We start from the raw sequence: 19,621 nt of genomic DNA on the forward strand, positions 1-19,621 counted from the left end.
GGAATAAGAGGACAAAAGTTCTGAATAGTCATCTTTGAGCTGCTGGCACTGGGGCAGGGGACATCAGCACTTCTCTCAACAGCCACAAGGAGGAGCCAGCAGCCCGGCTGGCCAGAGCCTCCCTGAGGGCAGGGCCCCCCCAAGGCCAGAGACAACCTGGTCTTTGCAGGAGCCACTGCCCAGAAGTCCTGGGGGGGGGGGGGGTCTGTTTTGTAAGCTCGACCTTGACCAACCAGGCTCGGCAGAGTCCTTCCTGAAAAGGCTGGGGGGAGGCAGGGGAAAAAGCAGATAACCCCTGACTTTGGGGAGTCCTTGTTCACTGATTTGAGGCTTTGGAGGCCTCCTGCCTGAGGGGTGGGGCAGGGTGAGGGTGGCCCACTCCTCTCCCCCTGGGCCCGGGGCTCCTACCTGCCTGGTCCAGGAGCAGGTTCTGGGGATTGAGGTCCCGGCATAGCACCCCCTGCTCGTGCAGTGCCTCCAGGGCCACCAGCATCTCAGCCGCCCACTGCCGCACCTGCTCCTCCTGCACACTCCAGGCACCCCTGCCGGACACCGGGCTGGCCCCATCGGCTGAGGGGCGGCTCTGACCTCTGCCTTGGCCGCAGCCCCCCAGCACCCGGCCAGCCCCTGCACGAACCCAAGGGAGCGCCCAAGAGTCCGAGCCCTGGCCAGGTCCCTGCCTGGCTTGGGGGTGCAGGCGGCCACGGAGGGCCTTTGGAAGGTCCAAGGAGCAGGAGGTGCTGCTCCTAGCTGAGGGGCGACCTTCAGCCTCTCTCTGGGGTCTGATGGATGCGGGCTCCCTGGCTGGGGTGAGGCTCTGAGAAGTCCGTGGAGGCTCCAGGGGGATTCCATCCTGCAGGTGGGTGTGGCCTGGGGGGAAGAGCACTGGGGTCCCTGGGTTGAGGCGAGCGTTGAGCTGAGCCTTCTTCTTCTCCAGGCTGGAGCCAGACCCAGTCCCAGGCTGGTGGGTGTGCGGCTGGGAGAGCAGGTGGGACCAGAGAGTGCCTCCTGGGCCGTGCGGAGGGAGCAGCAAGCATGGGGACAGGGAGGAAAAGAACGTGGGCACCGGGTCCCTGTCCTGCCTCCCCTCTGTCTTGAACAAGGACCTTCCGCCTTCCAGGTCCTCACCTCTGCTCCCTCTGCTCTCAGCCTAGGATGTCCTGCCCCTCTCCACCCACCTAGAGGACCCAGCCTCACAATCCGGCATTAAATAGGTACATAACTCCTAAGGAGATGTAAATGCATTATATTTACATATATTTATATATACATAAATTATTATTATCATATATTATACACACACACACACACACACACATATATATACACCGCAATGCTGGATCCTTAACCCAGTGAGCGAGGCCAGGGGTGGAACCCGCATCCTCATGTATACTAGTCGGGTTCCTAACCCACTGAACCATAATGAAAACTCTGATGTAAATTATCGTTTGGAGTTCCCTTCGTGGCGCAGCAAAAACGAATCCGACTAGGAACCATGAGGTTGTGGTTTGGATCCCTGGCCTCGCTCAGTGGGTTAGGGATCTGGCGTTGCTGTGAGCTGTGGTGTATGTTGCAGATGCGGCTCAGATCTGGCGTTGCTGTGGCTGTGGTATAGGCCGGCTGCTACAGCTTTGATTAGACCCCTAACCTGAGAATCTCCATAGGCCGTGGGTGTGGCCCTAAAAAGACCAAAAAAAAAAAAAAAAAGTGTTAATTCCCTTGGTTGAGGTGGTGGGTTTGCCGGTGTTTAATATATTTTAATTTTTAAAAGACAGAATCATGTAATAAAATTTAAGTTAATAAAAGAAGGCCAGGCACGGACCTGCAATGACTCTCATCCTGACCCAGGGATGTGTACCTCATGTTAAAAAAACCATAGCTGATCAATAAATAGCTGCTACGTGACCCCATTCCTGTCTTCCCAGTTTCAGCACCACCATCCTATGTGGCCTCTCCGAGGGGTCAGCACAGACTAGAAAAGTGAAAAAAGCCAAGACTGGAGGAGATGGTGCCAGAGGGGACATCTGCATAGATGCCCTCCCACCACCCAAGATGCAAACATCCTCCCAGGATGTTCCCTGCCTGCTTGGCACCACACAGAGGCCCATAACGGCCTGGTCCTCCTATCGGCCTCCAGAAAGCCTGGGTCCCTAGGTCTGTGCTGGGCATCTGGGCTCAGCGAGTTCAGGGCATGAGACAGGACAACATCCCAAAGGCCTGAGGAGCTGACAGTTCCCCCTTGGGGCCCCTTACCTTGCACGTGCTCCAGCTGCAGGAAGATGGAGTCCTCGCTCACAAAATAGCGCAGCAGCTTGGTCATGTAGGGCACGCCATGCGGGATGATGGTCAGCCGCTCCCGGCTCGCCACATGGCACCTGGACAGGCTCTGGGAGGGAGCAGGGCAGGCAGATCAGCTGGGGACCGGCTCAACCATGGAGGAGGAGCTCCCTGAAGAGCCGCTGCCTCCCCCCGGTGCCTGGATCTGGCCCTCGATCCTCTTTCCACCATGGAAGGCAGGCCCTCCCCTCTCCAGGCCAAGGGAGAGGCCGTGTGTGTGGCTGGTAAGCAGGGCTCATGCTCAGGGGCAGAACAAGCAGCTGTTGGGTTTGGAGGGAGCATGGGCTTCAGATTTGGGTTCTGGGTAGGGGTTCCCCAGAGGGTAAGGGATTCCCAGAACTGAGAAAGCCCCAAGGGGTGGGCAGAATTGCAGGGGGCTGGGTGGCACCTGCCTTCACCACAAAGGTTCCTCCAGTCGCTGGATCCTGGACCAGCTGCACCTGCCGAGGTCCAGGAGGCACAGTCAAGGCACACGTTAGTTCCCCAGGGCTCCATGGCCCCAGCCCCAGCCCCCAGGGTCCTCCACCAGGGCTGAGCAGGGAGGCCAGGCTTTGGTGATGCCGGCTACAGCCCCACTGCCAAGCTGACTCTGATCCTGACCTGCCCATCCATGCTTGTTAGACCTGTGGGTCTTAGCTCAGGTATGGCCTCCTCCAGGAAGCCTTCCCCACCCTCAGGTTGGGCTGGGGCTCCTCATCTGTCTCCAGTGCTCTCTGGGCTCACTCTTTCACACTCTAATTTCCTCTCTCCCCATGAGCTCCATGAGGGCAGCTCTGTATTCCCAGAGCATGGCATGAGCAGGGCACGGATGCTGCCCACATGCCTGGTGAGCGGTCCATACTGCAGGGTCTGAAGGTGTCATAGCTGGAAAGGACCCCAGAGCCAGTCACCTTCTCTGATCTCTTATTTCACAGGCAACACAGCCGAGGCTCTGAGAGCACGGCCCTGGTGGTGCCCAAGACCATGTAGGCTCGGCGTGCTGCCTCAGGCCCCAATCATCCCCTGACCCCTTCTAGTCTTTCTCTCTGGAGTCTGTCTTCAGAGAGCAGCCCATGGCTTCTCCTGCTAGTGTTGCTTGAAGGCCACGGTTTGCCACTCAAGTCTGAGCCTTGTTTGGAGTGGGGTCCTAGATGCATCTCCGTGGTGGGCAGGGGTGGACCTCAGCCACAGGAGAGGACACGGCAGACCCACTGGGCCCACCACGGCAGGAAGGTGGAGACTTGGCCCAGATGAGGAGCACGTGGGGCCAAGACCAGCACCGTGGTGTTGGGACTTAGCCGTCAGCCCGCCTTGCACACATTCCCCGAGGGGGCAGGTGGCAGCTGGGCCCTGACGCCGGGGCTGGGCAGTGATGAAGGCTGCAGCCTAGGCTCAGGGTTAGAGCTTGGAGAATTTCTCATCTTCCAAACAGGAATTAGGCATGCCCACCCTCCCTGATCGCTGGTTGGTTGAGGCCCTTGGTGAATGTAAAGGCGTCAGTTGGAACGTCAGTTATCACATTTACAAAGTCACGTGGCCTCGCAGAACTTGGTTATTCTTCACTGCAAAACGGGTCAAGGCCGTAGCTCCTTCAGAAGGCCACGAGGAGGATTCTATTTGAGCAGACAACTCCCATCCAAATACTAACCGGGCCCAACCCTGCTTAGCTTCTGGGATCAGAAGAGATGTGGCATGGAGTTCCCATTGTGGCACAGTGGTTAACGAATCCGACTAGGAACCATGAGGTTGTGGGTTCGATCCCTGGCCTTGCTCAGAGGGTTAAGGATCTGGCATTGCCGTGAGCTGTGGTGTAGGTCGCAGACGTGGCTGGGATCCCGCGTTGCTGTGGCTCTGGTGTAGGCTGGTAGCTACAGCTCTGATTCGACCCCTAGCCTGGGAACCTCCATATGCCGCGGGAAGCGGCTCTAGAAAAAAGCCCCCCCACCCCCTCCCCAAAAAAGAAGATGGGGCGTGTCCAGGGTGGTAGGGCCGTAGACGGAGCAGACAGCTCAAGCAAGGCAGCAGTCTGCCTGCACATAACACTCTCAAAAGCCTAGAGTGATGCTTATTATCACAGGGGAAGCCCGCACTGGCTACATGGCATTGACTTCGTGCTAAGGGCTTTATCCAGATTAGTTAATTTTATTTCTACAGCCCTACCAGATATTACTAATGACTCATTTTACTGATGAAGAAATTAAGGTTCAGAGAGGTTCTGTTGCCTAAGGTGCTCCTGCTAAAAAGTGGTAGATCCAGGATGTGAAGCCAGACAGGCCGATGCCGGAGCCCTGGAGACGTGACTGAAAATAGGGGCAGGACCAGGAGACTGGACGCACCCCCCCCAACCCCTATCCCCATTTCCCCATCGTCAGTGAAAGGGAGGTGGCAGGTTCTAGGAGCACCGAGCAGCAGGCGTGAGACATCCCTTCTGACCAGCAGGGGTCTCTCCTCTGACAGCCAGAGACGGCATCCAGCCTGGCCCCGGATCCTTGGCCCAATTTGTGAAAAGTTTGAAAAAGAAGGGGAGAAGGCTCTGGGGTCATTTAGGATAACACAGTTTCCCACAAGTACTGACACCCTGGGTAAATTCCCCACCATCTCTTGCCAAGTGGGATTCCCCACCACCTTGTCCTGGGCAAGGCTTCTTATTGGCAAAGAACAAAAAACCAGCAGCGAAGCTCAGGGAAGCCAGGAATCAAACTCAATCAGTATACTGAAACGAGTGTGTTAAAAATAAAATAAAATACATCTATACACACGCACACACACCTATCAAGAAAGAATTACACCAGGAGTTCCCATGATGGCTCAGTGGTTAATGAACCCAACTAGTATCCATGAGGACACGGATTCAATCCCTGGCCTTGCTCAGTGGGTTAAGGATCCAGTATGGGTCGCAGAAACAAATCCAACTAGTATCCATGAGGATGTGGGTTCAATCCCTGGCCTCACTCAACTGGCTGGGGATCCAGTATGGGTCGCAGACACAACTCAGATCCCATGTTGCTGTGGCTGTGGTGTAGGCCAACAGCTATAGCTCCAATTCGACCCCTAGCCTGGGAATCTCCATACGCCAAGGGTGAGGCCCTAAAGACCGAAAAAAAAATTACACTAAAATATCTCAGAGTTAGGTAGGATGGAGGGGAATATACGTATATACATTTATAAAATATAAATATATTCATATATAAAATATACAAGTACATAAATATAAAAAAAATTTTCCCCTGTAACTTCTTTCTCTTTCATTATATTTCAAAAGGGTAGCAGAGGGGTATTTTCCCATTAAACCAAGCAAATAAAACCCCCCTTCGTCCTCTGCTCTGTGCTGTGGGGGACAGGGTGCTAGTTTGTCAATTGACTTCTATGAACCTCAGTTACATGCTCTGTGAGACAGGGATTAAAATGCAGCACAGTCCAAGAGAACCTTCTGCCATGACGGCAAAACCCAGCAGGGCCCTGTGGGGCTCCTGGGCACGAAAGCCTGTGTCCCCCATTTCTGGTTTTTAGGACAAGGGCCTCCTTCAGCCAGCATGGCCTTTCCTGAGTCCAAGGGACAGGTTCAGCCAGTTGCTGATCAGGGCAGGGCAAGGAGGAGACAAGGAAGAGTCAAGAAACAATAGTGCGGCCTTGCGGCCGGATCCTGGCTCCCCCTCAAAGGATACATATGATGCTGTAGGCATCCCATACACCAAAGAGAAAGTTACATTCCTTATGCTTCTTTTTGAAGTGAATACTTTTACTTGCTTTTTTTTTTTTTTAGCGCTGCACCTGCAGCATGTGGAGGTTTCCAGGCCAGGGGTCAAATCCTACAGCTGCCGGTCTGCACCACAGCCACAGCAACATGGTAACTGAGCCACATCTGTGACCTACACCACAACTCACGGCAGCCCTGGATCCTCAACCCATGGAGCAAGGCCAGGGATAGAACCTGAAACCTCATGGCTCCCAGTCAGATTTGTTTCCATGGTGCCACAACAGGAACTCCAGAAGCGAATACTTTTTTTTTTTTTTTTTGTCTTTTTTAGGGCCACACCTGTGGCATATGGAGGTTCACCAGGCTAGGGGTCTAATTGGAGCTGTAGCTGCTGGCCTCCGCCAGAGCCACAGCATAGGGGAATGTGAGCCACATCTGCGACCTACACCACAGCTCACTGCAACGCCGGATCCTTAACCCACTGAGCAAGGCCAGGGATGGAACCCTCAACCTCATGGTTCCTGGTCACATTCATTAACCACTGAGCCATGACGGGAACTCCAAGAAGGGAACAGCTTGGAGCCCTTCCTTGTGCTTCTCCCTCCTTTGATTGCGCCCTAAACGCAATCACATGTAAGCTAAGATGAGGCACCCTGAGCACAACTGCCTGTGGGTTAAAGATTAGAAGCACTTGATGTTCTTCAGGCGCTTTCCTGTTTTGTTCTATTCTCTGATCAATATGCTCTTTTCAGTGTTGTTATTCTAAAAAAAGTCAAGATGCCGAATCCCAAAAGACCACCACCGGGATCACGGGATCATAGGCTCATGCTATGATCTTCTAACACCAGCTTCGGCGATTAAGAGTCCCGAAAAGAAAGAAGAATGCATGTTTGCCCCAACCCTGATTCTTATCTGAAACCCTGTTTTTCCTCCTTTTAGACTATAAAACTCCCTGCAATTCATCCCCAAAGGAGGGCACAGTCTTTAAGGCATTAGCCTGCTGTGGCCTCCTTTGCCTGGCAAAGCAATAAAAGCTATTTTTTCTCCTTCCTCCAAAACTGTCTCCACATTTCTACTTGGCACCAGTGGACAGAGGCTGAGTTTCAGCAACAATGGCAGTATATTTTGCACCGTGCAGTACAGAAGCCATCAGCCACAAGTGACTCCTGAGCCCTTGAAATGTGGCTGGTGCCACTGAGGAACAGAATACTTGACTTCAACTAAATGTAAATCGTCTTATGTGGCTCATGGCTACAGTATTGGCTGTGCAATATAACCCTTCTCCCCCCAACCCTCAGGGTGACACAACAGCTTTGCAAACCAGAACTGGTCTTAAAAATGGCAGGTGAGTATTGCTATCGGGAAGGTAGAAGGCAGTTCTGGGGGCCTGCTCTTTTTGTTGTGGGTGTTTCTGTTTTTGTTTTTTTGAGGGCCACACCCTAGGCATATGGAGGTTCCCAGGCTAGGGGTTGAATCGGAGCTGCAGCTGCCAGCCTACGCCACAGCCACAGTGATGTGGGATCCAAGCCGCATCTGTGATCTATATCACAGCTCATGGCAACACCGGATCCTTTAACCCACTGAGTAAGGCCAGGATCAAACCCACATCCTTGTGGATACTACTCGAGTTTGTCACCGCTGAGCCACAACGGAAACGCCTCATCTTTTTTAAAAGGGAAATTTTTCTTTAAAAAATAAAACCCTCTGAGATGCAGGAACAAAGCTTTGGTGAAATACATTAACCCTTTCATTTAAAATGCCTGAAGTGGAGCTCCTGTTGCGGTGCAGCAGGTTAAGAATGAGACTGTAGGAGTTCCCATCGTGGCACAGTGGTTAACGAATCCGACTAGGAACCATGAGATTGAGGGTACGGTCCCTGCCCTTGCTCAGTGGGTTAACGATCCGGCGTTGCCATGAGCTGCGTTGTAGGTCACAGATGCAGCTCAGATCCCGCGTTGCTGTGGCTCTGGCATAGGCCAGTGGCTGCAGCTCCAATTCGACCGCCAGCCTGGGGACCTCCATATGCCTCGGGAGCAGCCCAAGAAATAGCAAAAAGACGAAAAAAAAAAAAAAAAAGAAGGAGACTGTAGGAGTTCCTGTTGTGGCTCAGTGGTAAGCAACCTGACTAGTATCCACAAGGATGAGGGTTTGGTGGCTACAGTGGTGCAGAGGTTGATACCTGGCCCTGTGCAGTGGGTTAAAGGATCCAGCACTGCCGCAGCTGTGGCTCAGATTCAATTCCTGGCCCAGGAACTTCCATATGCTGTGGGTGCGGCCATAAATAAATAAAGTAAAATGCTCAAAGTCTCAAAGGCCAAGAGGAATCTCTCCTGGAGCAAATGAACCCAGAAGTTTCAGACAGGTTCTCAAGCATCAAGCCCACAGGGGCCGGGCAAGTGAGCCAACGAGCAGGACAGGAAAGGGGCAGACGGAGGGCTAGTGCCCCATCAAAGTGGGCAGCACTTCCGCACCAACACTCGGAAATGTGAGCTAGCCTTTCCAGATCTTCTAATTTTTCTCAAGAAGTAGGAAGTCTGGATTTCTCTATGAAACCTGCCAAATTTTTAAATGCTGATAACTAATAATTATAAAAACACCCCCATGTTTGAGCCAAAAACACAAGAAGGGACTTGGCTGGCTTTCTCCATCTTCCTCATCCCTGACTCAGGGTCTGGCTCCTGGTCAAAGCTCAGCAAACTGGCAGCGTTGCCTCCCAAGCCCCCCAGGCTCCCTGAGAACAGACCCTGGGTAGTCCAGCCAGCTGCCTACCTGGCCTCTGACCCACCCAACTCACTGTCCCTTGCCATCCTCCGCCTGTGCCAGTATCTTTTCAGCCCCGAGAGACCCCTCCCCAGCCCCTCTAACCCTCACAATGGAGCATGTCTGGGAACGCTCAAGGCTTCCTGAGCGGGGCCCTGGGTTCCCCCTGAGCCTGCGGGCTGCACTCCAGCCGCCTGGATCTGCCTGGGCAGAGCTGTGGAACGGAACTCTGGGACAGCCACCCAGGCCTGGCTGCAGGGATCTGGGCCAGGCGCCCTAACACATCTCCTGATTTGGGGACACTGGTCTTCCTGGCTTGAGAAGGACACAGGAAAAGGAACTGGATTTTAAAGGAAGGTGGAGTAGGTAAACTGAGTGCCCAAGAAAATGTAGAAAAGGAAAAAAAAGAGGGCAATCTGGAGACAGAACGGTTGGGTTTGGCCTGAATTTGCACTTCCCATAGGCACAGGCCTCAGAATATGGAATTCCAGAAATGCTTTGCACATGCGTGTCCCAAGGTTAAACAAATTCAAATTCGGGGAATTCTGTCATAGACCTCCCTCTTAGAGACTCACTGTGTACATCTGCATTCTAAAAGCTTGAAAATTCCTATAATTGCAAAAAAGAAAAAAAAAAAGTAATTTTAACTCACTGTTTCCCAAACTTATTTGACCCAGAACCCTCTCTCCAGAACACCTATGGTTCAGTGGGATCCCACACGGGGCAACGGTGGTGGCCGTCACCTCCTCAGTAAGCCACGCGGACTAGCGCACTGGGAAGGAAGGGCTGGGCAGATGGAAGCTGGCTGGACCTTGGCTGATGGACTGGGGCTTGTTCCAGGGACCTGGGAGCAGCAGCTGGAGGAAAGCTTGCTTGCCTCTGACCTGCTCTTGTCATTAGCCTTCACAGCCATCAAACTTGCATCAAATGCTTTAGCGTGTGCCAGGCCTTTCCCAAAAGTTATTTCATTTTAGTTCCCAGATCACCTCGGGTGGGAGGGTCCTTACCCACTTTCAGATGAGGAAACCAGCGCCCAGGGAGGGGAAGGGGCTTGCCCACGGCCACGCGTTGCCAGCCCAGCCAGCACATCATCCCTGGAGTGTGGGGGAGCACACGCTGGTCGCTTTTTCTCTGTGGGCTCCCAGATGCGTGCAAATCTTCCACGAGTGTTTTAAATTACAGATGCCTAGGCTCAACCCTAGAAATTCTGACTCAACGGGTTCGGGACGGGCCCAGATGTCTGTAGTGTTAGGAAACTCCCCCAGGTGATTCTGATAAGCAGCCAGTTTGAGAGGAAAAAAAAAAAAAAAACCTTCAGCAAATACTCAGGGATCCCTGGTTGGGGCAGAAGGATTATGGGCTCAAATCTCATCTGACCCAGCTGTTTGTCCTTCTGATGAGTGTCCCAAGTTCAGGTTGGGCTGTGCACCCCTATCTGTTTTTTTTTTTTTTTTTGCCTTTTCTAGGGCCGCTCCTGCGACATATGGAGGTTCCCAGGCTAGGGGTCTAATTGGAGCTATAGCCACCGGCCTAAGCCAGAGCCACAGCAACTCAGGATCTGAGCCACATCTGTGACCTACACCACAGCTCACGGCAATGCCAGATCTTTAACCCACTTAGCAAGGCCGGGGATCGAACCCACAAACCTCATGGTTCCTAGTAGGATTCGTTAACCACTGTGCCACGGTGGGAACTCCAAGCTCGTATCTTCTTGTCCCTGAATTGAGGGAAAAGATCCTGGATCCATCATGTCAGGATGGGGGGAGGGGCAGGGCCAGGAGAGAGCGGGCAGAGCTGCGGGACCCTCTGCAGGACAGGTTTCTGGAGATCAAGCACATTCCCACCACAGGCACTTCTGGGCTATGCCGGGTGGGGAGACTCTTGGCTGCAGCCCCGGGGTGCAGAGCGAGTGCGGGGCGGGGCCTGCGGGAAGTGGGAAGTGGGAGCCAGCAGGGCAGCGCATGCTGGCCGGGTGCCCTGGCCACAGCTTCTCCTGTGGCTTCTGTCTTGAATCTCCGGGGGAGCGGCTTGCTGTGTCTGAGCTGGAGGGCTGTGCAGTGGAGCTGTCTGCCTCTGCTTGTTCCTCACTTTTTCCTTTCCAGGCCTGACTGGTGTGTGCTGGGATGGAGTGGGGGATGGGGAACCACTGGATCCCAAGGCTGTTCTCCCCTTGGACCCTCTGACCCCTGGCCAACATCCTCTCGGGAAGCAGGGGTGGCTGCCCTTTCTCCCCCCAGTCACGCACACCATCTCCTCCCGCACCTTCGGCCTCGGTGGTCACTCACCTTCTCAATGACTGCAACCACCCTGCAGCCCCTCAGCTGCTCCAGGGCAGAGCTCAGTGTGCGGATGGGCCGGAGCCTCAGGCTGCTGAAACCCTGCGGAGATGGAGAGTCACATGGCAGCCTCAGGCCATGCGCAGGGCCCGGGCTGCCAGGAGAGCAGTGGCCACAGAAGGCAGGACCCGGGTACAGGCAGACCCCACCTCACAGGGACAGACTGAGTGAAGCTGGCCTTGGACCAGGGCGGCCAGGTCACCCTCTCAGCTCATCCTCCACCCAGCCCTCCTCCCAGGCCAGGGAGTTCTCAGGGCTTCAGAAACCCCCTCTCAGAAGCTCCATCCCCAGGCGGCAGATGCTCCCGGGGTGGGGAAATAGCCTCAGAATGTGTGTGTCTCTGGGAACAGGCCTCCGAGACCAAGGCATGTGGCCCTGGCACCTGCTTTGGAGGAAGCAGCTTGCAAGGTGCAGCGAGCCTAGAGGGGGTGGCATGTGTGTGTCTGCACGTCTGTGGGCATGAGAAGTGTGCAGGCGTTTTCAAGCCCCTCTGAGTGCCCACTGGGTTAGGAAAAGCCCTGCAGGGAGAGGACTTTGCACATCTGCATGTGACTGTATTCATGTGTGTCTCTGTGTGTATGTGCGCACGCGGGTATCTGCATCTGCTCTAAATACTCACTGCAGCCCAGCCAAACACAAATAGATCTGGGAGCCTGAGTGCGCACATGGGCAAGCATGTGTATGGGCCACATGTGAGAGTGGGGAGGGGTGTGTGTGTGCGCGGGCGCGCGCATTGTGTGCGGACGTGAGACTGGACTAGAGACGATTCCTTGAGTGTTTGAAAATGAATGAACCATGGAGCGTGTGGGAGAGACAGGAAGCCAGGAGGAGGCGGGCGGGAGGGCTGCCCTGCACTCTCCACCGTCTGCCCTGCCACGCGGGAGGCAGGTGACAGCTCTCTGGACTGGGGGCGCAGGTGGTGGAGGCCTCAGCTCTCCCTCCTCAGGGCCCTCAGGCCTCTGGGGTCTCCTCACCGTGCCAGAGCTGGCTCCGCTGCCCAGCGTCCTCTGCAGGTGGCAATTAAAGATCTCCTCTGCCCGCCGCAGGTACTTGGTAATTTTCAGCTTTACAGCCTCGCGTCTCTCCTTGTTGGGGTCAACTGTGGGGAGCAGGGCGTTGCCAGGATCCACCCCAGTCTTGGGAGGAGGCTGGGGGTTTGGGCTCCCATGGTCGGCCCTTTGCCTTCCACGGGAGGTAGTGCCTATTTCTGCGGCCGGTCAGGGGCTTCTGACCCCACGCCTGTTCCTGGGTCCTCCTCTGGGTGGGAAACGGGCAGGGGAGGCGGGGAAAGGAAGGTGGCTGGAGAGGTTGGGAACCAGGGCCATCCCTGTGCCTGCATCCTTTCCAGTTAGCATCCACACCTCGCTGGCCCCCATCACACCCTGGGAAGGGACAGAGAGGGGATTTCCATGTCTGTTTTCCAGAGGAGGAAAAAGAAAGTCCCAGAGAGCATATGCCTTCTTCTATCTCTGATGCCCCGTGTGAAAGAGGCCAGAATGGGGGTCAGGATTGGCGGGCAAAGGAATTCACTGGGCGGGCTTGAACCCCAGGTGCTGGGAGGTCTCCTCCGTGAATCGGGGCCTGACTCCAGCCTCTCTCCCAACTTGGAAATGCTCCCCTTGCCCTGAACAGGCCTCTTCTCTCACCTCAAGGCCTTTCCTGTTCTCCCTCTGGAGCCCTTTCCAGCCCTTCAGCTGGACAACGTGCCCACCATTCTCCGGGGCTCAGATTAGGGTTTTGAATTCTAGAAAATGCCCTAGGCTGGACTAGCCTGGCCTCAGTTTCCCCCTATCCTCCCTTCCCTTCCTCCTCATTGTTTGTGTTACCCGGGACTATAATTGCCCATCATTGACTCATTCGTCTCCCCCCATTAGAACCAGGGCAGGACCCCGGCCCAGCTCCAGGGGCAGCCAGCAGACTGGGCCAAGCAAGCAGCCTCTGGAGCCAAAACTGGTCAAACCCCAGCGTGGCACTTGATAGCTGTGGAATCTTAAGCAAGTTATTTAACTGCCCTGTGCCTCTGTTTCCTCATCTGGAAAAGAGGAATAAAAAGAACTCTTATAAACTTGGAAGTACACACAAGAACACATACAGTGGTTTCTGTTACTGTGAAGCCCAGATGAGCTGATATAGGTAAAGCCCTTAGACCAGTGCCTGGTGTATAGCAACTCTGCCATAAATGAGCTATTACTATTGTCCTTCACAGAGGCCCTGCGGGCCAGCAGAGAGCCCTTCTCAGAGTCCAGATGGACAGATGACGGGGTGCGCCCTGAGCTGGCCCTTCCCCACTGGCCTCCGTACCCGCCCTGCCCTAGCCTCACCGTGCACGCCTCGGAGCAGGACGTCCACGCCATTCTGGTAGTGGTTGAAGGCCGCCTCGTAGTCCTCACTGACATCGCGCTCCAGGGCCAGCCTGATCTGTGTGGCCGCGTCCACCAGGTAGTCTGGCTTTGTCACGTCAGGCGCCCCCGGAGCCACCCGGCTGCGAATCTGCTCCAGGTACAGCCGGGCCTGGGACCGTGCTCGTGAGCAGGGCTCGGGCTCCGGGCCAGGGCCGGGGGGGCACTCACAGGCCACTAGGCTCATGGCTGTCCTGGGGCTGGGACCTGGAATGAACAGAGGCATTAAGTTAAACCCAGCTGGGAGCAACATACCATCTGCCCCCTGGTTTCCTCCACTGAATATTGGGGAGACTAATACTCACCTCCAAGGGCTGGAAGGATCAGAGCTAATGTGGGTTAAATCCCTTCACTGAGCTAGATCTTTCCCAAGTGGTGGCAATAATAGAGTAATAATATGCTTTGGGCGCTATTTTTTTTTTTAAATTCAAATTCAGTTCAGCAAGTATTTCCTGCGCACCTACTATACTGGAGAGAGCTCCAGTATATGCATGATCCAGAGCTGCCTTTAAAGGGCCTCCGTGAGGCAAAGCCAGTGTCTACTACACATTAAACACACGGAGGTCACACACGCTGCGGCTGAAGCCAGGACCCAGAGCCCAAAGGCCATTCCTTCTACTGTTCCCTCCATCCTGCCTGTTCTCCTCTCCCTGCTCCTCCCACGGGAATTTCATTTATCCTCCAATGTTCAGCGCAGTGGCACCTCCCGGAACCGGATGGATTGCCCCTGCTTCATGTCATTTCCCTTGGTCCGAAGCTCAGTGTGGCCAGGAAGTGAGGCCCCCTAAGGAGCCAGCAGAGAGCTGGGCACAGCTGGGCCTTAAAGCCTGTGGGCAAGCGAAATGACTGAGCAGCCGATTCGGTGCTATTCCGGATGGGGTTAAAGGAAGCGGATCAGAGCCCATCCAGTCCTCTGCAAGAGATGGCTCTGTTCTCCTGGCTCTGGCTCTGAGAAGGTCAGGAGGCCACGTGGTGGCCAGGGACCAGACTGTAGCTCCTCCCTGAGCAGTGTGTGATAAAAGTGGCAAAGGGATAAGAGCAGTGGCTGCAGAAAGGGCAAAAGGCTCAGTGAGAGGCCAGCAGAGCTGCCTTGTTCAGTCACCACAGCCTCTGCCCTTTTGCTCTCTCAGGCCGCATTGGGAAGGGACAGGGTCCAAACTGCCAACCCCAGACCATTTCAGCCTCTGTGGAGACAGGGAGGAGAGAGCAGGACGGGGAGTGGGGCAGGGAGGAAAACCACATCCTCAAGCCAGCAGGGAGCTCAATTCTGGCCAGGAAGCGGCAGGAGCGTGGGGGGAGGGAAGCCGCACCCTCCCCCCTGGGCCCAGTCACCGGGGCCCTGCACCTCTGAGGCTGGTGCTCAGGCGCAGCAAGGCCAACAGGCTGGGCTGCTCCAGTCAGGGCTCGACTTCAGGGGCCACCCGCCAGGCCTGTCCTTGGGGGCAGAGCCGCAGGTCGGCGCCTGGACCCAGAAAGCGGCTCGTCTAGCCCGCAAGTCTCCAGCAGGCCAGGTGCACTGCCCTGCGGGGGTCGGCAGAGGAAGGCCGGCCCGGGGAGTAGAGGAGGGGGCATCCTCCCCGGGGAAGAGGGGATGGAGGAGGAGCCAGGCAAACACCGTACCTGCCCTAGCCTGGAGCTCGGTCCACGCGGCCAGACCTAGCTCTGCAGCCACCGCCCCTTCGCCCCCGCGGGGGACAAGAGCACCGTGGGCGACTGCTTTCAGCCTCCAGCCAGGTGCAGGGGTCTGGCTGGGTGCGGCCCGGTCATTGGTTGTAGATGAGCTCATCCTCTATCCGTTAGAATAAATCACCAATCAGCGCCCTGCTCAGCTTCTGCGGGTCCTTAAAGCCGCAGAGGCCCGCTTTGCCGAGCATGGGTTTGGGGTGGAGTGGGGTGGGGTGGGGGTGGGGAAGGCCAGTGTTGGAGGTGAGGGAGAGAAGGTGCAGAATCACCCCTAGATGCCAGGAGGCCTTGCTTCAGAAATCTAGGCTACCTAAGAGCACACATGCCCCCCTTCCAGGATTTTCTCATTATTTCACTCATTTATTCAACTATTTAAATGTTATGCTTTTTTTTTTCTTTTTTCTTTTTCCTTTTCCTTTTTGGCTACGCCTTCTGCATGCAAAAGTGGGCCAGGGTTCAAATCTGCACCACAGCAGGACCCCAGCAGCAGCAATGAAAGCACCTGGGTCCTTAATTTACTGAGCCACAGAGGAACTCCCTAAATATTATGTACTGAGAAACTACTGCGCAGGAGGAGCGAGGTGCCAAGATGCAGCCACGGAGTAGACAGCCTCTGCTCATGTTTTCACGGGGTCTAGTGAGGGGTACAGCGATTAAAGAACTAAAGAACACAGTTGATATTTCATTCCAGTCGTGGTCAGAGTTGTGAGAGAGAAGCACCACAGGGGCAGAGGCCACGAGACTTATAACAAGGGGAGTGACCTAGGCAGGGGTCAGAAGGCTTTCTGGAGGGTGTGTTCCTGAACTGGGCCCACACACCTCACCTGCTGCCTAATTCTGCCTGGACTCATCCTGCCCCTCCCCAGAGCAGTCGCTCTCCCCTAGATACATTATCATAGCATCCCTTCAATGCCTCCCCATCCTCACTCTCAGCCAGAGACCCTGCTTCTGCCTTCCCTTGGAAACATGGGAGCACAGATGACTACCCTGCCTGCTATCTCTGCCTGCTGTCCAGGTCTGCATCCACATACTGCCTCCCCGCCTCTTTTCATAGATGACCTGTCTGTGCCCCATCAAAGGCCAGCCTTCCGGTTGGGATCAATCTTGTCCTGTCACCTACTCAGGGACCCTCCCTCAAGCCATTCTTCCCCCTCTCTCTTATGTCATTAATTTTTGTCTCCCACTGCATCATTCCTTCCCATCTGATACAGACATCATGCAGATTCTCCTGTCTTAAAGGCAAAACAAGAAAACAAAACAAAAAACACTCTTGGCCTCCCTTCATCCATATATAATTTCCAGAATGGGCAAATGTGTGGAGACAGAAAATAGGTATCAGGGAGAGGGGAATGGGTCATGGATAATGGGTGTGGGTTACTTCCGGGGGGTCAACAAATGTTCTGGAATTAGATCATGTGACGGTTGTGCAACTCAGGAATATACTAAGAGCCATCAAACACATTTTTTTTCTCTTTTTTGGCTGCCCTTCAACGTATGGAGTTCTGAGGCCAGGGATCGGATCCAAGTTGCAGTTGCAATCTATGCCATAGCTGTGGCAACACTGGGTCCTTTCACCCACTGTGCCTTGCCAGGGATCGAACCCGTGTCCTGGCGCTGCAGAGATGCTGATTCTGTTGCACCACAGCGGGAACTCCAAACTCACATTTTAAAGAGATGACTTGTATGATATGTGAATCATAACGTAATAAAAAATTGTCATGTAAAAGAGAAAAAGAAACTGACCTCTTTCTTGATCCTCCTCTACCTGAAAGCTTCTCCACCTGAAGCCTCTTTCAGCTCTATTCTTCCAATCACTTAGGTCAAAATTTTAGCGCCATCTTGGCTTCTCTTATTTTCTCACACACCAATCCAATCCATTAGAATATCATCACGGTTTTTCCTTCACAATATATCCAGTATCTGAGCTCATATCATCATGGTTTTTCCTTCACAATATAGCCAGTATCTGAGCTCCTCTCACCACCTCCCCGGCTATGACTCATGTAGGAGCATCTTCATCTCATACCTGAGTTACTGTAGGAGAGTCCACCTATTTTCCCATTTCAACTCTCACAGCCCTAAAAGGCAGTGCTCAGCACTGCATGGGGCAGGGGGCAGCAGGGGGAGGGAGGGGTGGATTCTTTCGAAGCACAGTCAGCTTCTGTCCCTCTTCTGCGTAAAACTCTGCTAGGGCTCCCAGCTTCGTCCACGAAAAATGCAGTCTCTGCTATGACCTCCAAGGTCCTCATGGTCACCTCCACTATTTCTCCAGCTTCATCTCTTACCAAGTTCACTCACTCAGCTCCAGCCATCTGAGCCTCCTCACTGTTTCTAGAACACACATGGCAACTTCCACCCCAGGGCCTTTGCCCCGTAGCTGCCCTCTGCCTGGAACAGCCTGCCTCTGGATACCTACCTGGGAAACTCTGCCCCTGCTTTGAGTCATTGCCCAGATGTCACCTCTTTGAAAGACCCACTCAGACTACACCCTCCTGACACTTCCATTTCTCCATTGCTCCACATCTTTTGTTCTCAAGACTATTGCCATGCTATCTAATTTATTTATTTTATCTGTTTATTTTCTGTCCTCCCCCCGCAGTGTGAGATCCACATGGGCAAGGGCCTTTATCTGCTTTGTTCACTGATGTATCCCAAATGCCTAGAACAACATCTGGCATGGAGCTTTGCTCATTCAATATTGGCTGTATGAATGAGTGAACTCTAAAGAATGAGAAAGAATTAACCAGGAGAAATGTTTGATGAGGGCAGTGGAGGAGAATGTTCTGGGTGGAGAAATGGCATGTATAAATGCCTCAACAAATTAAGGGAGAAAAATAACATTTGCACATCAAACAGATGACATAAAACCAGTTGATAAAGTTTAACACTCATTCATGATAAGGACAAACTCTTTACTTAGCAAATTCTAAACAAATGCATGGACTTACCCTAAATGTGATAAAGGGTTATCTACCAGAGACTTAGAACAAACACCATGTGTAATGGTGGTGCTGGAGAAGCATTCCCACGCTCCAGTTGTCCTTCTGGCCTATGGCAGAATCACACTTTCTTACCCCTTTGGAAGTTAGGCTTGGCCATGAGACTTGCTTTGAAATGCTAGTGGACAGAATATGAGTAATATCAGGGTGGAAGCTATCAAAGCCAGTGCATACTTCTTGCCACAGTGACTGTAGAAGCATACGTGATGGTACAGAGCCTCCATCAGTTTGAGTCTCTGAGAAACAACAAGGAGGAACTCCTCCCTGCCCCATGACTTGTGTTGGGCTTGAGGTATAAGCGAGAAATATAATTTGATTGATCGTATTGAACCACTAGAGTTTGGGACTCTGTTCCTGCAGCATACCCTGGTCTATCTTGCATAATACCTCCCATGCAGTCAGAAATGGACCGATACCTCTGCTCAGCAATCTACTGGAAGTTACAACTAACACAATAAGAAATTAAAAACAAAGAAAATGTTTAAAGATTGGAAAGGAAAAAGGCCAAATTGCCATTATTGGTGGTCATGTGATTACCCACCTAGAAAACCCAGAGCAATTATTGGTGAGTTCGCCAGATCAATATTTACACATCAAGAGCTTTTCTATATCTCAACAATAACAATTTGAAAATGTAATAATAAGGTTTAAATCCCATTCATCACAGTAACAAAAACTATGAAATACTTAGGATATACACATAATCTATGACCTATAAATTCCACTTCTAGATATTTATATAATATAAATATCTAGATATTATATATCTATAATATAAATATCTATAATATTTATATTATATAACTATAATATAAATATAATATTTATATTTATATAACTATCTATATATAATATAAATATCTAAATGTCTAGATATATAGATATTTTATCTATATATTTATATAATATAAATATCTACATATTTATATAATATAAATATCTTTATATAATATAAATATCTATATAGATATTTATATATGTATCTATATAGATATATAAATATCTATATATTATTTATATTTATAATATAAATATCTATATATCTATAAATATCTATACAATATATTACCCACATATATAAGGATATATATATTGCAGCATTGCTTGCAATATTAAAAAATTCCAAATTTATTAACTTATGGCATCTCGATATAGAAATAAATTAATAAAATGTGGTATATTAATATATTGAATTATTATTATTATTCAGCATTTTTTGGCCATCTCCCCAACATGTGAAAGTTCCAGGGCCAGGGATCAAACCCAAGCCACAGCAGTGACAATGCCAAATCCCTAATGGCCAGGCCATCAGGAACTCCTACTATTCAGCATTTTAGAAGAATGAACCAGAACGAAATCTATGTGTATGAACATGCGAGGTCTCAAAAATGTATTGTTGATTAAAGAGTTCCCAAGAGGGCATTCTCCTGT

The 19,621-nt window shown here is 52.4% G+C and overlaps 1 protein-coding gene across 3 annotated transcripts in view; it reads right to left on the minus strand.

Annotated features, from left to right (window-relative positions):
* The window catches only part of RPS6KL1 (ribosomal protein S6 kinase like 1), a 28,476-nt gene that overhangs the window by 3,767 nt on the left and 5,088 nt on the right, over window positions 1-19,621 (minus strand). The window contains exons 1-7 of one of the 3 annotated variants that reach the window (XM_001924573.5): window positions 15,129-15,280; window positions 13,431-13,715; window positions 12,084-12,208; window positions 11,059-11,151; window positions 2,730-2,777; window positions 2,254-2,386; window positions 409-1,008 (exon numbers count right to left, since the gene is read on the minus strand). In XM_001924573.5, the coding sequence (XP_001924608.2) occupies window positions 409-1,008; window positions 2,254-2,386; window positions 2,730-2,777; window positions 11,059-11,151; window positions 12,084-12,208; window positions 13,431-13,695 (1,264 nt within the window). In that variant the 5' untranslated portion in view covers window positions 13,696-13,715; window positions 15,129-15,280. Of the gene's footprint in view, window positions 1-408; window positions 1,009-2,253; window positions 2,387-2,729; window positions 2,778-11,058; window positions 11,152-12,083; window positions 12,209-13,430; window positions 13,716-13,813; window positions 14,793-15,128; window positions 15,281-19,621 lie in introns of those variants that run through there. The other 2 variants (XM_013989172.2, XM_013989171.2) reach the window with 2 other exon arrangements.

Source organism: Sus scrofa, chromosome 7 (genome assembly GCF_000003025.6).
Source record: "Sus scrofa isolate TJ Tabasco breed Duroc chromosome 7, Sscrofa11.1, whole genome shotgun sequence".
NCBI classification, from domain to species: domain Eukaryota; kingdom Metazoa; phylum Chordata; class Mammalia; order Artiodactyla; family Suidae; genus Sus; species Sus scrofa.